At 39.6% G+C, this 17,131-nt stretch overlaps 1 protein-coding gene across 4 annotated transcripts in view; it reads left to right on the top strand.

Moving 5' to 3' along the window:
• Positions 1-260: 260 nt before the first annotated feature.
• Positions 261-17,131, top strand: part of CCDC169 (coiled-coil domain containing 169) — a 46,735-nt gene continuing 29,864 nt past the window's right edge. Inside the window, exons 1-6 of one of the 4 annotated variants that reach the window (XM_012926965.2) lie at positions 261-403; positions 4,308-4,387; positions 11,271-11,333; positions 13,266-13,289; positions 16,070-16,180; positions 16,898-16,938. In XM_012926965.2, the coding sequence (XP_012782419.2) occupies positions 321-403; positions 4,308-4,387; positions 11,271-11,333; positions 13,266-13,289; positions 16,070-16,180; positions 16,898-16,938 (402 nt within the window). In that variant the 5' untranslated portion in view covers positions 261-320. Of the gene's footprint in view, positions 404-4,307; positions 4,388-11,270; positions 11,334-13,265; positions 13,290-16,069; positions 16,181-16,897; positions 16,939-17,131 lie in introns of those variants that run through there. The other 3 variants (XM_012926970.2, XM_004577531.3, XM_058670857.1) reach the window with 3 other exon arrangements.

A 17,131-nucleotide genomic window follows, 5' to 3' on the forward strand; every position in this document is an offset into this window, starting at 1 on the left:
CAGAGAGGTGCTTCCAAATGCTGGTTCAGGCCTCCAATGGCTACCACTACTGGGGCTGGGACAGACAGAAACCAGGAGCTGGGAACCCATCTAGGATTGCTAAGCGCAAAGTGAACCCCCAGAAAGGAGCGGGGCAGCAGTTGCCCGGCTTGGCAGACGGGGGGTCCCATGGGCGTTCCCCAGGCGGTCGCTGCGAGGCCCTGTGACGTGTCCAGTGTCCACGTGACGCACCGGCCTGCCGGGAGCCGCACGCCGCGCAGGGCGCTCACCTTCCTGCCTCTGGGTGTCCCTTCAGGCCTTCCCTGACCCCAGCTGCCGCTATGGGGGATGGCAGGGGGGAAAACTTCGATGGTGTGAGCACTGATCGCCTTAAACTGGAGTTGCTGGAAGAAATCCATTTGAAGTGAGTCCCGGGCGCGCGGCCTTGTGCGCGGAGTGAGGGAGCTCACGCCCTGGGGAGGCATCCTTCTGGGGTTCCTGCCATTTCCTGCCCGCTCAGCACAGCCATGAGGGTCGCAGGCTTGAAGGACCAAATTAGATGACGTGTATTATCTCTTACAATCCTAAAATCGCGTGTAACTGGTTTTATTCATAACTGTCAGAGAAAATTTAGACTTATTTTGCAGCTCCTTTTATCTTCAGAATATAAGTCATTAGGGATGTGCAAACAACTTTTTTTTTTAAGTTACTTGAATCTGTTCTTTACAGATAATCTGATTTGCTAATTAAAGCATGTTTGGATCAGTTTTTGGTGGAGTTGTTTTTATTTTAGCTTTTTGTATTCTAAAAGATTAAGTTTTTGAATATTCATTTATTTGAAAGGAAGTTAAAGACAGGGATAGAAAGAAAAAGAGATGTTCTGTTTCCCAGTTCACTCCCCAGATGGCTGTAGTTCTGGGAGCTTGGCCAGACCAGAGTAGGAGGCAGGAGCTTCATCCTGGTCTTGGTCACCCTGTGAGTGCAGGGGCCTAAGCACCTGGGCTCTGCTGTGTTCCCATTCTCAGGGAGCTGGATTGAAAGTGGAGCGGTTTGACCTAGAACCATTGCCTGTAGGTACTGCCATCATTGCAAGCGGCTGCTTAACTTGCTGTGCTACCACACTGGCCCCAATGGCTACTTTTTTTTTTTTTTTTAAGATTTATATATTTGAAAAGCAGACACACACACACACACACACACACACACACACACACACACACACACAGATCTTATACCACTGCTAGTTCACACCCCAAATGGCAATTGGTTGTAATGCCTTGCTGGATCCAGGAGCCTTGTACTCCATCAGGTGTCCCACATGGGTGAAAGGGGCAGGGGACCAAGCACTTGGGAAATCTGCTGCCTTCCCATGAGCATTATGAGGGGGCTGGATCAGAGGTGGAGGTGCCATAACTCCAAGTTATGTAGGCATATGGGATGCCTACTTCACAGGCAGTAGCCTAACCCTCTGTGCTACCACCTTGCCCCTTGTTTTTAAAAAACTTGGGTGCAGCATGATGCTTTGATATGTATACACTGTGTGAAATGACTGAAGGTATTTAATATGTATTTTCTCACGTTTATTGTTGTTTAAGACTTACTTTATTTGAAAGGCAGAGTGAAAGAGCGGAGGAAAGATAGTGAGAATGTCTTTTGGCAGTTTTATTCCCCAGGTGGCAGCAATGGCCAGGAGTCAGGAGCTTCATCCTGGTCTCCCATGTGCGTGGCAGGGAAACAAACACTGGCACATGATGAGCAGGATCTGAAGTCGAGCAGCTGGGATGCAAACAGATGCCTGTATGGCATGCCGGTGTCACGGGCATCAGCTTAACCTACCGCACCGCAATTCCAGCACCACGTTTATCATTTTAAGGGTCTGAACACTTATCTGATATACAGATTGCTATTAACTGAGGCTAGTGTGCTATACAATAGATCTCTTGAACCCATTCCTCTTATCTATCCTTAAACAGCACCTCTTCAATGCCCTCACCTACTCATCTCTACTGCTGCGATGAGTTTGACATCTGTGTACTCCTCGTATACACTAGATCCTGCTGTGTTTGTCCTGTGTCTGGCTTATTTCCTAATGTCCTCCAGCATCATCTGTGTTGTTCTCCGTGGCAGCATTTCCTTGATTGAGGGCTGAAGAACCTTCCGCTGTGTATGAATGCCATTTTGTTTATCCATTCATCCATGGATGGCCCTTGATTGACCTTAGATACGGAAAACCTGGCAGCATAGCTATCTCTTTGACATATTGGTTTTATAGCTTTTGGATGTAGATACAAAGTAGTGGGATGGTTGGATCATACAGTGTTTTTATTTTTAGCTTTTTCATGATTTTTTCAAATTATTTTTACAAACCTAACATTAAATTGTTCATATTTAAGGGCTACCATGTAATGTTACCTTACATATTATTGTACATATTGTATATTATCCCATCATGGTCATTTATCCTTTCAGAAGTCTAATATTTTCTTTTTTAAGATTTATTTATTTTTATTGGAAAGGCAGACTTACAGAGAGTGAAGGAGATACAGAGAGAAAGATCTACCTGCTGGTTCACTCCCCAAATGGCCATAAGAGCCGGGGCTAACCGTATCTGAGGCCAGAAGCCAGGAGCCTCTTCTGGGTCCCAAGGCTTTGGGACATCCGCTACTGCTTTCCCTAGGCCACAAGCAATGAGCTGGACGGGAAGTGGAGCATATGGGAAATGAACTGGAGCCGGTATGGGATCCTGGGTGTACCAGGTGAAGATTTAGCTGCTGAGCCATCATTTGGGGCCCTCTTTCATTTTTTAAAACCTACATTTCTTTGTATGGCTTCTGTGCAAAACTCCAAAGCTTTTACTTAGTTATGCATTTATTTCATCCTTTTAGAACTTCAGAATTGGTGACAATTTGTTTCAATGAAATTCTTCATATGTGCTTCTTAAAAAACCTTAATTTTTTAAAGTTTTAAGTTTTTTTTTTTTATTTAAAGATACTGCCAACGATATCCACAGAGCCCTTAAGAATTTCTCTCCTGCATGTGGAATAGCAGGCTAAACTTCCCTCTATTACAGCTCCAGTGAAGGAAGCTGTTTTCACTGTGGATGGTTTCTAGATCTTAGACCAAATGGTGATCGTTCTACAGGTAGTTCAGAATGTTTAGAGGCAATACAAATTTACAGCACCGTTTTAAGAAAATCCTACATGAATGCAAATATTAGCTTTTGTTGCTTGAATCGCTTTAAGCCTCAGCTTTCTCAACTCTCAAGATTGGAATACAAACAGTTACTTCCTGCCTGTCTAAAACCTGTTGCTAGGATGGGGTGAAAAGTATCATAAAATACTTAACTGGCTAGTAGTAAGCATTCAGTGTCAGGTAGCTATTATAACTATTCTGGTTGCTTGTTCACTGTAGCATCTTCAACACTTAACATTGGACACAAAAGGCGTTTAAAAATGTTTACTGAATAATGATACTTACCTGGCAGGGGAGATACCATGATTCTAGCATCATTTAATGTTGTGAGAATTTATGTGCTATTCACGAATAGCCGAAATAGCTAACATCTGGCATGCTTTTTATAAATCTTTTGTGTGTGTGTATGTGTTAGGTGTTTATTTTTTCCTCTTTGTTAATTGTTACCTATTGCCCTAACTGTTCCATTACCTAATAATTTTCAACTCTCAAATTGGTGGGTTCTAACAAAACAGTTAGTCAAATTCTTTGGACTCATACATTTAAGTTAAAAGTAAATAGTTTGGGCCCCGCGCAATGACTCAATGGCTAAATCCTCACTTTGCAAATGCCGGGATCCCATATGGGTGCCGGTTTGTGTCCCAGCTGCTCCACCTCCCATCCAGATCCCTGCCTGTGGTCTAGGAAATCAGTGGAGGATGGCCCAAAACCTTGGGACCTTGCATGTGTGTGGGAGGCCCAGAAGAGGCTCCTGGCTCCTGGATTCAGATAGGCTCAGCTCCAGCAGTCGTGGCCATCTGGGCAGTGAATTAGCAGATGGAAGATATTTCTTTGTCTCTCCTTTTTGTAAATCTGATTCGCTTTTCCAATAAAAATAAATAAATCTTTAATAAAAAGAAAGAGTAAGTATGGGGCCATCACCATGGTATAGTAGCAGGTTAGGCCTCTGCCTGCAACAGTGGCATCCTGTTTGGACACCAATTCCAACCTGGCTGCTCCACTTTTAATTCAGTTCCTTGCTAATGACCTCATACGGCAATTGGGAAAGCCCTAGTCGTTGTGTCCCTGTGCCTGCATATCATTTTGTCATGTTATTTTCAATTGATTCCTAATTAATAAATATGTTTTAATAACAGAGATATTGTACAACTCTCAATGCTTGAAATAAGACACAAGATAGCAGAACTGGAATCCAAACTCAGTGATGATAATGAAGGTATATAATAAAAATTATTGTTCACTTTACCTTGATACTGATAGTGCATTAAATTATGCATTATAGAATAATACTACTAAGATTTTAATGTTACTTTTTGATAGCATTAATAGTAATTTATTATATAGTTGGTATTTCTGAACATCAAACCTATTATTGCATAATTTTTTTAATATTAGAAGTTCAAAGTGTTCATCAATTAGTAAAAATTTTGTTAAATTATATTGATATATTAGTTTCTTCCTCAGTAAATAATAAAGTATCATATTTTTCTTTTCAATGTAAACAATATATTTTTATCTCAACTTCTGCCTTTGGGTATAACTTTAAAATTTGTGTGTAAGCTTGGCTATTTGTCAGAAAAAATGTTTATGATGGAGTATCGGTTTAATAGGTCTGCTTCTCATACACACATTTTTTAAAGGATTTATTTGTTGTTATTGGAGAAACAGAGAAGGAACTTCCATGTACTGGTTCAGACCCCCACAACTGGCTGCAAAAGCCAGAGCTAAGTGAGTCCAAAGCTGGGAGTCAGGAGCTTCTTCTGGGTCTCCCACGTGGGTGCAGGGTCCCAAGGCTTTGGGCCGTCCTTGACTGTTTTCCCATGCCACAAGCAGGGAGCTGGATGAGAAGTAGAGTAAACAGAACATAAATTGATGGCAGTATGGGATCCTGGTGCTTGCAAGTTGAGATTTTAACCATTTAGCCATTGTACCATCCCCATCTACATATTCTTGTTTATAATATACTCAAACTTTTACTTTTGTTCCACAAGTATTGACGGAGATATTGCCATACATCAAAATTTTGGGTATAAAACTTTCCCTATTATGAAGAGGTTTTGCTGACTTTGGGCAGAAAGTGTCAAAGTTAACATATAAATGTAAGAAATAATATAATTTCTGCTAAAGAGAAGTGGGAACTTTGGGAAGGATAACCTGAAGCAGCCTGGGTTTGAGCATAAAGATAGCCTTTTCAGGCAATGGTGCACTTGAACTGAGTGCCAAAGAACAGCAGTAAAGTACTGGGATTATGGAGTGGAGTTTGGTTCTTATCCCTATCTATACTGTTGCCATGAGCAGAAAGGGTTTGAATAGGCATATGAGACGTTGATAACCACTTTCTGTAAGTGCTCCATTAAAGCTTGATTGGAGAGGCCAGCATTGTGGCTCATCAGATTAAGCCGCAGCATGCAACACAAGCACCAGCTCCAGTGCTGGCTGCTCTGCCTACAGTACTGCTCCCTGCTGATACACCTGGGAAGACAATGCAAAATGGACTGAGTGTTTAACTCCATCATCCATGTAGGAGACCAGGACGGATTTTCAGGCTTCTGTTTTCCTGCCTCTAACCAGTTGATAATTTGGGGACTGAACTAGCAGATAGAACATAGTTTTTTTTTTTCCTCTCTCTTTCACTTTCTTGCTGTCCTCATCCCTTTGCTCCCTCTCACTATGGAAGTAAACTACATCTTTTCAGTTAAAAAAAAAAACAGCTGGATTAGAAATCACTGCTTTGTCCCAAAGGCTGAAGCAGTTTCCTATACCTCCTCCTCTGTATCGTAATATAGCTAATGCTGTGGGACAGACTGAGCACGTATACCAAGTGCAGTGACAGAGAGCTGGAATTCCTGCACCTCTCCAGTTACAGGAAACACATAAGCCATGCTCACGGATATACATGCAAAGCCGTAACTATGCCTCCTAATAAAACATTGCTCAGTGAGTCATACCACCAACAGCTCTTATGAGGAAGATTTGGCCATTGGTCCAGAGAGAAAAATCACTGGAGTAGTAGGAGAGAAAGTTCTGTGCTTATTAAGCCAAAGCTAAGTCTAAGGTGAACCACAGAAAATTTATTGTTTCCTCAACAATTAATAAAATCTAAGTGAAGTAGTTATTATCAGTCCCACTTATGGAAAAATAATATTTAGAAATTAATTAACTTGAACTATATAGCCAGGAAATGACAAAGCTGTGATTTGATCCTAGATTGTTTATCTACCATTATTATTGATACTGTAACATTTGCTGTCTATATCAGCAATCAAAATGATTCTGTCTATATGCTGCCATGTAGCTAACCACTCTATAAACCCATAGTTACAACAGCCAATTATCTTTAATAATTTGGTGAATTGACTGTATTCATCTTGCATGGTTTTCAATTAGGAGCTTTCATATGGTTTCAACGTGGTATTGCCTGAGGCTTGTCATCTGAAATTTCAACTGGTCTGTTCATTCTAAGATGTCGTACTCACGAGAATGGCAGTTGGTACTGGCTGTTAGCTGGTTGTCCAACCAGGCCTGCCTATCATAAATGCCTCTTGTATTATTTGCTTTGTAAGCAGCCTCGTTGGTTTTTAAAAGGACATATTCCAACAGCAAGAATTCCAGAGGCAGAAGTAGAGCAATCCTGAGCAGTTAAGGGCCATTCCCCAACGCTGACACTGTATTGTTGAAACAGTCACAGATTAGAGGAGGTGGTGAAGTAGCATCTGCTGACCAGTTCACATTACAGAGCAACATATGGGATGTGATGTGTTAGTGTGATCATCTTTGGAAAGTACAGTATGTCAGCTGGCATTAAGCATAAAGCCATTAGGCAAGAGAACCAAACAGTCCATAAAGATGGAACATAGACAGCCACGATTAGAAGTGAGAACAAAGTTTGTGAAGGAGATAAATCCATTAAGTCAATCTAATGAAGCTAATGAATTTATACTTACATAAAAGTATTAAAGGACTTGAAAATAAATTCATTTTTATTTCCACATGTAAAGGGAACACATGCACAAGTGATGAATATGAGTACATTCCATTGTTCGGATAACTCACAGTCTCCACTCTTTCCTCTCGTGTCTGCTACCTCTCTCCCCATTGTCATCCTAAGTCAGAAGTCATCCACTTGTTTCTACCAACAAGGCTACGCTCCTACCTGCATCTTCATGCATGCTGCTCCTTCCTGTTCCAATCTTGAGTTTACCCCTCCATTTATGGTAATAAGACTTCTACTCTGCTATTTCAGCATCGCTGCAGCCATGCTTTCCTCCCTTTCCTGCGCCATCTGTTTTCCCTGCGCTCCTGGATCATTCCCAACAGCATACAAACATGGAGAATTTCTGTAAGGAAACAAAAATGACAAACCATTTCCTTCCATTACATCTTCTTTTACTGCCTCATGTTCAGCAAAACTCTTTAGAAGAACAGTTTTCCATTCACACTGTTTCTGGTTTATTTTTGCCTCATCTAATCTGGCTTGTGACTGGATTAGTTCTTAATCACAACTCCGAAGGATTTCACATTCTTAGGGTGGCCTCTTGAAGCCCTTTGTGATTCGTAGGGACTTACAAGCAGAAAAAAGTGGCTTTATGTTTCAGTTGAATCTGAATTTCATTATCTTAAGGGTAAACAACAAAGAAAGGAAAGAAAGTGTTCAGGTACCCCTTTTGCTATTTTTTGATTTTAATTATGATTCAATATTTGTGTAAAGCTTTAAGTACATTAAAAATAAACATGAAAACTTAAAAATAACCTTTAAAAAATGTTACTACTTCGTTTTAAAATGAATAAAACTGAGAGGTATTTTATCTGGCTTTCTCAAGGGTATAAAGGTGGTGTTTACTATATTTGGAATTTGAATCCAAGCATTTTAAAGTGAAATCCCTATTTTTAGCCTTCTTTCCCCTTCTTCTATGTTTTTTTTTTTTTTGAGATTTATTTAATTTTATTTGAAGGGCAGATCTACAGAGAGAGAGAGAGAAAGAAAGAAAGATCTTCCATCTGCTGATTCACATCTCAAATGGCCGCACAGCCAGAGCTAAGCTGACCTGAAGCTAGAAGCTTTTTGTACGTCTCCCATATGGGTTCCAAGGACTTGGACCAGCTTCTGCTTCCTACCCAGGCTATAAGCAGGAAACTTGATGGGAAGTGGAACATTCGGGACAAGAGCCAGTGACCAAATGAAATGCTGGCTCTAAAGGTATTGGCCTGTTGAGCTATGGCACTAGTCCCCTTTCCCCCTTCTTTTAAAACTTAGCTTTGCTCCTCAATTTTATTTCATCTGTAGAGTGACCCTTGTACGTGTACTCAGGCTTTGCAACATGGACTTATCCATGGTGGAAATAAATAAATCTTCCCCAGTACGTACAGGGTTGGTTCATTCTCCTTGGAATCCACTGCAATCAGAAGTTTTGCCCCCAGTTCAGTCAAACTGCTCTCATCCAGCTTAACCATGATTCCTATTTGCTAAACTCAGTGCCAGTCCTAAGACTCCATCATTCTTTATTAGCAGCATTGCTACAGTTGATCACATCAAACTTGAATCCCTTTGACTTCTGGGGCTCTATTGTTTTGTATTTTTTTAATCTTAAAATTTTATTTCCATAGGCTCAGAGATTTCCTCTTGTGCCCTCCCTACTTACCCTCCCCCACTGTTTTCCCTATGTTATTACAATAATACAGTCCTTTAACAGGAGTCTGGGACTCTCCTGTTCATCTTCCTCCCTAACAGACACTCATCAAGTCTCATTATCTTTCCAGTTTCTAAAAATTTGAATTACCCAAGGGATCAGTCTTTTCAATGGTCTTTGATATATTCACCCCTACTTAGATGATCTTCTCTTTCGTATGACATTAAAGACCACCTATATACTAACAACATATAAATATTCATCCTGGACCTTCCCTTTAACCTCTTTTGAATCTTTGTTTATAGGCTAGTTCCTATTACCAAACCTCTTTGGCAGTTAGTAACACTTTGGTAGATCAAACTTAAAAAAAAAAAAAAAAAAAAAAAACAACTTTGCCTCAACAAATGAAAAATTTTATTTGTTAAAATTCAGCTGATTTTGGGACCTGATGCTGTAGCCTAGTGGCTAAAGTCCTTACCTTGCATGCACTGGGATCCCATATGGGTGCCAATTTGTATCCTGGCTGCTCTACTTCCCTTTCAGCTTCCTGCTTGTGGCCTAGGAAAGCAGTAGAGGATGGCGCAAAGTCTTGGGACCCTGCACCCACATGGGAGACTCAGAGGAGGCGTCTGGCTCCTGGCTTCAGATCAGCTCAGCTCTGGCTGTTGTGGCCACATGGGAACCAGTGGATAGAAGATATTTTTCTCTCTCTCTCCTTTCTCTGTAAATCTGTCTTTGCAATAAAAATTTTAAAAATAAAATAAAAATCTTAAAAATATAAAAAAATTCAGTTGATTTTCCTCATTAACAAATTTGAAAAAGAATACTTCCATTTATCTCAAACTGACAAAATACATAATGCTGAAATAGTAGAGGCATTTTCATTCCTAGCAAAAAAAAAGTCTAAGTTGCCTGACTCCAGCACTAAAATGCGATACTGTTGGTGAGGGTTTTGACCAATGGCATCAATGCTTTTCTCTCACCTTGAAGTAGCTACATTCAGGTCCAGGCTCTGGCACCTTATTGCAGCTTCCTGCTAATGCAGAAGATGCTAATTGGCTTCCTGACACCTGTTTGGGAGACTTGGGTTGAGTTCCTGGCTCTTCTGGCTTTGATACTAAGAGCATTTGTGGAGTGAATCAGCAAGTGGGAATGTTTCTCTTTCTCTCGCTCTCTTTTTCTCTGTTTCTCTCTCTCTCTTTGCTTTCCAAATAAATGAATGAACAGACATCTTAAATGTAAATAGTTTTGAAAATCCCAATTAGGCAGTAACTTTGAAACAAATTGGTAATAGCCGTGAGACACAGATCAAAGTAAAACTCTATTTTTATAATTTAATATCCAAACTTCAGAGCATATGTTGAAACAATAATATATTAGTAAAGTGGAGAGTTGGATAGAGTAATAGAAGAAGTTTTATTTTAAAAAAATGACAAGGACCACAATTGTGGCACCACAGGTGAAGTTGCCATTCGAAACCTTGATATCCCATATTATAACGCTTTTTGAGTGCTGGCTGCTTTACTTCTGGTATAGCTCTCTACTGATTAACCTGGCAAAGAGCAGATGGCCCAAGTGTGGGCTCCACTCACCCAGAGACCGTGATGGAGTTCAGAGCCTCTGACTTTGACCTCACACAGAGCTTACTGGCTGTTGCTACCATTCAGAGAGTGAATGAGCAGATGGAAGAACTCTTTAACTTTTTCTCTTTCTTTATGTCACACTGCCTTTCAAATAAAGAATAATAATCATTACCAATCAATTTAAAAATAGAGTTTTTAAATGATTCCACTTAGAATTTCATCTCAATTCTAAAATATCAACAGTATATTGATAAAAATATGTACAACAAATATGAAGAGCTAGCAGGAAACTGTATTTATAACTGAATAATATCAGTTGATTCCAAATTCCATATTCAACTTAACACATTTTATACTGGAGAGGAACTCTAGAATCACATGAAATTGGACAACTTGTAGATTCACATCATGACTTATTGAGGTTCTGAGAATCTGTGTTGGTGGATGGTATACAAAAGAGGAAAAATCTCATTGTGAACTTTCTTATAGTTAATGGGCTATACTTCTGCTGGCTAGACCTCAGGAAATTTCCACTGGAAGAATACATGTGGGTAAATATATGTGACTGTACTTAAGCCCTGAGCATCTGAGAATCTGCTGGAAAGACAATGCCAGCAGTTAGCCGATAGGAAGAATATAACATTCAGAAATCCATGGTCCCTGGTTTAAAGTCACAAGTGGAAACTTAAATGTATTATTTTGAGTTAGTTTGAGTAAAAACCACGTGGTCTCAATTTCCCTTTCTATCAATTGGTGAAAAAACATGTTAGAGTACTCAAAAAAGTTCCTGGGAGTACACAATGACAAAGACAAAAATTATTTTGGTACAAAAACATCTTTAAATTTTTTTGAAGGAATTAAAAGGGTGGAATTTAATCTTTATTTACAGGGCATTGTAAGATACGACATTCCACAGAAATAAGAAACCCATTCAGAGGACAAGCTTCATACAGTATGTGCAGTTTGGAACTGTTCTAGTTTTATTGTTAAAGTGCTACAATAACAAACCATATTTAAAAAGAGGTTTTAGTAGATGATAGGACAAGCTGCTACTGAACATAGTACACAGGAAAACAGTTTACGCCTCTTCTGACCAGTTTAAGTGTTTAAGGTTCCCCGTGTCCTGTCCTACATTTGGAAGGTATTGCCTTCAAAGTTATTTCTGACCAAACATTTTGATCTTCCTCTACAGAGTGAAAACTTTTTCAATTAATTCAACTCAGATTAGAATCGAATTGGTTTAAATATTTATTCTCATTGAATTTGTAAGAGAGGGAGGAAGAGAGACGGGGGTAGAAAGAAAATATCTTCCTTCTACTAACACCCTCCAGAATAGAATGCTCACAACATGCACGGTTGGGTCAGGGAGAAGCCAGGAGTCTGAAACTCAATCCAGGTCTTCCAAAGTGATGGCAGAGACCCAAGCCTTGTCAGGGTGCACGTTAGCAAAGAGCTACATCAGACTGCAGGCCAGGACATGGGGTCAGATACAAGAAGAATGTAGACTGCACCAAGAGATTCTAGTTTATTAAAACCATTTTATAAAGCTGTAAAAAAAATTCTTTCAGTTATGTTACCTGTAGAAACTGAGAGATAAGGCTTTCCATTTGTGAAATTTGCAGGAAATGGGTTACAAACAAAACTTGTTCCATACACTAAAATGAGAAAGCACCAAGTGTCAGTTGTATTCATCTGAGTGGCTTATACAGTGGATTCTGGAGGCTGGGAGGACAAAGAACAAAGTGCTTGCTGATTCAGTTGCTACTGAGGGCTCTCTCAGTGCCTTCCAATCAGGCATTGTCAGAGCAAGACAGAGAGAGCGAGGGAGGGAGGAGAGAACACACATGGCCTGATGTATCTTCTCCGAAGCCTGCGATTCTTGACCTCTATGACCTTGACCTCTATGACCTTAACATTTACCTTCTCCTCCCATGCCTCATCTCCAAACACGGTCACACCGGGGGGCGAGGACTTCAACATGTGAATTTGGGGCAGGGAGGATATAAACATGCAGTAGTCTGTAGTAACAGTAAAGCTGTCACTTTCTCATTGCTGTCTCCTCTCCCTGCCACCAAAACATACGAATTTTACCAAGTTTGGGAAAGGATTTCTAGCAGGGTATTACAGTCAATGAGCCAATTATCAGTATTGTTTTCTTGGAATTTTTGTCTGTTTGCTAGTTGATGAGTTATTGAGTAAGCTTTTTTTGGAAAATTGCTGTATTTGGAAAAATGATTTAGCTCCTTACTCCATAGCTAATGTAAACATTTCAAAATGGATGATAGTTCACCATATTAAAAAGTTATGAAAGTATTTATGAATCAATATCTTATTATATAATGATGGCTTTCTTAATATAAGAGTAATAAAATAACGATTGAAAAAATTATAACTAGATTTGACTTCCAAATGAGTAGCCCATGTGAAAAGTCAAATAGCACTATGGCGAAGCTGTGAATAAGCAAGATATTGGACAAAAGCCATGGATTTTCACTTTATGTTCTCTACAATTAAATTAGAAAACAGGAAGTTACCAAAAGATAAATGTGAATAGGGCATAAAAAGATGATTCTTGCATATAGAGAAATAGCCAACTTGCCTTCCAATCAAAGAAATTTGAAATGGAAAGATACAATTTGTTGACTATTTAAGAAGCAGAGGATTTTAAAAAAATAGAATCAGTACTTTATGTGTTATTAGTAGCAGTAAAGTGTCACTTTTGAGATGAAATTTTTACACTGATGATGGTGAAAAGGATATTGAACAACAGCAGTTAATTTTATAGCATTTTTGCATGTTGTGCAGTGTTCTAAACTTTTGCATATTTTAATTAATCCTCTTAGTGTCTGCTAAGACAGGAATTTTAATTATCCTTGTTTTACAGATGAGAAGTTGTGGCACAAAAAAGGTAAGAATTTCCTCCAAATCAAATAAACTGATAAGTGATAGACATGACTTAAGCCTAAAGTGGAATTCCAGATACTGTTTTTTCCTTTATGAAATTGCCTAAATGAGGGAGAGGCAGCCTTGTCAAGAAGCGATACACTTTGCATTACTGTTTCCTTCTGTTTTTTACATGTTTGTTATTTTATTTTTTGACATGGTAGATAAAGCTCATGCTCTTCTGGAATGCAGGTTCCCTCTTTCTCTGGGTGTTGTGATAGTCATTTCCACCAAGATGCATTCCCAGACCTCTAATCTTGACATCTCTTCTCAACTGTCATTCCCTTATACTGCCCTCCAGATGGGACAGCCTGCTGTGTCCTCAGCAGCATGACTGGAGACATTCTCCAGGGTTCTGACTGTTTCTTTTTCTCCTGGCTAGTCCTACTGCTGGTTAGCAATAGGGGTTTAGGAGGGGTTTAGGTTAGCCAGGAGCCAGGTGCCTCCTTGGGGTCTCCATCTTTGCTACTTTCCCAGGCCATAAGTACTGAGCTGGATTGGAAGTGGAGCAACTGGGACATGAACCAGCACCCATATGGGATGCCTGTGCTTGCAGGCAGAAGATTAACCAATTGAGCAACTTGGCATTTTTGCTTAATTGGACCTTTTTGATATTGTTAGCAGTGTTGTATTGCTTCCTTGGCAAAAACAAGAATAAAATCCCACATGGAAGATACTCCCCACCTAATTTCTTCCTGCTTGGTGAACCTCCATGAGTCAAACTTCTACAAGTGTTCGATTTTTATGCTGCTTTTATTTTCACTGTAGTGAGCCTAGCCAAAGCCTAGCTTTGATTGTAAAGCCTCTTGAGTTTTTCTTTATTTCACTGTCGCAGTGTTGCTGCTGCAGGAGTAGTGATTTTATGGAGGGAGGCGTTGCTCAGAGTATTTCTTTCTTCTCACTCCCACCAGCCCCAGAGATGCAGTTGTTCCACAATAAATGTGTATCTTTTAAACCTGTATTTTTAGAACATCTTTTTATAAGTGTATCTTAGGCATATTAGCTTGGCTTCTATTGTGCTCAAGGTGAGTAACTTTTTGCATGGTGTTAAATTTACTGTGGCAGTCTCAGAGATATAGGCCTGTTTCAAATGTTCCTAAACTTCTCCCTAGAATCAAATCTGTTTCAAAAACTCGTACTTTTTAACTTCCAATTGTATTTTGGAGCAAATATATACATATAACCTCATTGTACCGGCAAATGAAGGATGATGAAAATATTACAGAACCACAGAATAAACTATGGCAGGAGAAGTAAGGCCCATTGCAGCCCTGCTTTTGACAAGAAGATGGTTGATAATTAGGAAATCGATACATTTTGTGGAATCCAGTGCTGTTGTATGAAAAGAAAGATGCTTTTAGTCACCAGTCTTGTGAGCCTGCATCCACTTGGAAAAGACCAGAAATTCCAGTGGGTTTTCTTTATTATTAACCAGGCAAGCATTTGAAATAGTGATTTTAATTTGTTAGGGATAGTGTTTTTCCCTTTCTTTGGTAAATCACATTTGTACTGAGATGAAGGTGTAAGATGCCCTGTATCAAAGTTGAGGGGGTTGGTACTGGTGTGTGTTAGTGCCCTCTTAGTCCTCCATCAGCATGTATGTGGCGGAAATTCAGATATTCAAGTTAAAGACATTGTCTCTCTTGCCCCGTACCCTCTCCCCAAAACCTGCCAAATAAAAAAAAAAAGTTAGCTTTGGGACTTAAAGCTGAACTAAGACTTTTCTATTCTAAGCTGTGTTATTTTCCCCCCTCTAGAACAACAAGAAAAAAATGTTTTGGTCTTTAGAGCCAAAGGGTTTAATGAAAGAAACATGCTGAAAAATAAATGTCTACATGTTATTGTAGTTTAAGGGTCTATATTCTAGTCAGATAAAACTGGGTTTAAACTTCTGTTCCCTCATTGATTAGCTTATCATCCTTTTCTTTTTAATTATTATTTTACATATGATTTTATCGATATAGCAATTCCCCCTGCACTTCCTCTTCCTCCCTATCCACTCGCCCGTCTCCCACCATTTCCCCTCAGATTACAGTAGTATAGTTCTCCAGCAAGTCACAGTTCCACCGCTCTGCTATTTAAGTGTATCATGCATTGTAGGTACAGGCAGCGGGGGGAAATCTAGTGTCAGATTGTCAGGGTATATTTAACAGTTCCATTGACAGTCAGATGTTATTCTGAATCTCTCAGCCTTGATTTCTTCATTTGTGAAATAGTTAAGTTTTTCAAATTGAGGATTCAGTTAGTTAATATATATACAATACGATCTGCTACAGATAGAACACATACAAGTGATAGTTATTAAATGGATTTCAGAGTTCTTTTCCAAAGAAAAAAAATGAATAGGAAATTGGATAGGAGGGTAAGCAGTGTTTAGGGTTTTTCACATGTAAGTTTTCTAGTTCCAAGGAAAGAAATATGTTCTTGATATTCCATCCAATCGAATTCATGATGGAATTCTCAAGGAAATAAAAGATAAAGTGGTATGGGTGGAAGGTTTTAGGAGGAAAGAATACGAAGGACAATAGTTGTGGTAAGTTCTGGCAGTGTGGAAGCCTGACTGTGGGTTTAGCCCCTATGTTCTGTAAAATCCTATCTGATATAAAACATACTTTAAAACTATTTCCTTAGGGTTTACCTGTATTGTTGAAAAAGTCAAGAATAAGAGTAAAATGGAGCTAATTCATGTCACTGTAATAAATGAGAGTCACTGAAATGATCTTAGTTCTTCTCCAATTCATTCAGGTGGGGAATGGAAAACCCGTTATGAGACACAACTTGAACTGAATGATCAACTAGAAAAACAAATTATTTCTCTGCAAGAGAAAATGGAAAAGATCCGTGGAAATCCTTCAGGTTTGTGTTATGACCTAAGAATTCTCCAATATGGGGCCTGGCGTGGTAGCCTGGTGGCTAGAGTCCTCACCTTGCGAGCACCAGGATTCCATATGGTAGGTGCTTCTAATCCTGGCGGCCCCACTTCCCATCCAGCTCCCTGTTTGTGGCCTGGAAGGAGGCGGTCGAGGAGCAGGCTGCTGGCTTCGGATTGGCTCGCTCTGGCCGTTATGGCTGCAGGGGCAGTGGGTCAGTGGACGGAACATCTTCCTCTCTGTTTCTCCTCCTCTCTGTATGTCTGACTTTCCATTATAAATAAATGAATCTTAAAAATTTAAAGTAAAAAAAAAGAATGCTCCAATGGGGGTAGATACAGTGGTTATGGTACTGCTAGAAATGCCCACACCCTGTAGCACTTTTTCCTCTTTTATAGACTTTTATTTTTACTAAAAATCTCAGCTTTTGTTCTGATTCCAGGGTCGTGCTAATGGCTAGGAAGCAGCAGGTGGTGAGTCAGATAATTGGGTGTGGTCAACTGAGTTCCTGGGTTTCAGCCTGGCCAAGACTCAACTGTTGCAGGCATTTGGGGAGTGAACAAATAGATGGAAGATATGTATCTGTCTGCCTTTCTTCGTATCTCTCTAGCTTTCCAAGAAATAATACATGGCTTTTAAATATTTTAAAAATAATAGAAAGGCCTGATAAAATATAGATCCTCTCATATGTTCTTTATTTTAGACAAACTCTCTTCTATCCGTGCCTATGAAAGAATGCCAGTGGTGAGTAAAAGATTGCTACGAATGAAGGATTATCAAAGAAAGTTATGTACTTTTTTACTCTAGATAGTTTCCAACAAATGTTAAAATACTATCCAGATGAAATGCTTTGTTCAGGAGAGCTGTTCCCCGAATGTGAACTTTAAAGGGCTATCTGCTGAATCTTTCCCCTAGAGCTGAGCAGGGATGCTGGTGT

The sequence above is a fragment of the Ochotona princeps genome, chromosome 12 (assembly GCF_030435755.1).
Source record: "Ochotona princeps isolate mOchPri1 chromosome 12, mOchPri1.hap1, whole genome shotgun sequence".
Taxonomy (NCBI): domain Eukaryota; kingdom Metazoa; phylum Chordata; class Mammalia; order Lagomorpha; family Ochotonidae; genus Ochotona; species Ochotona princeps.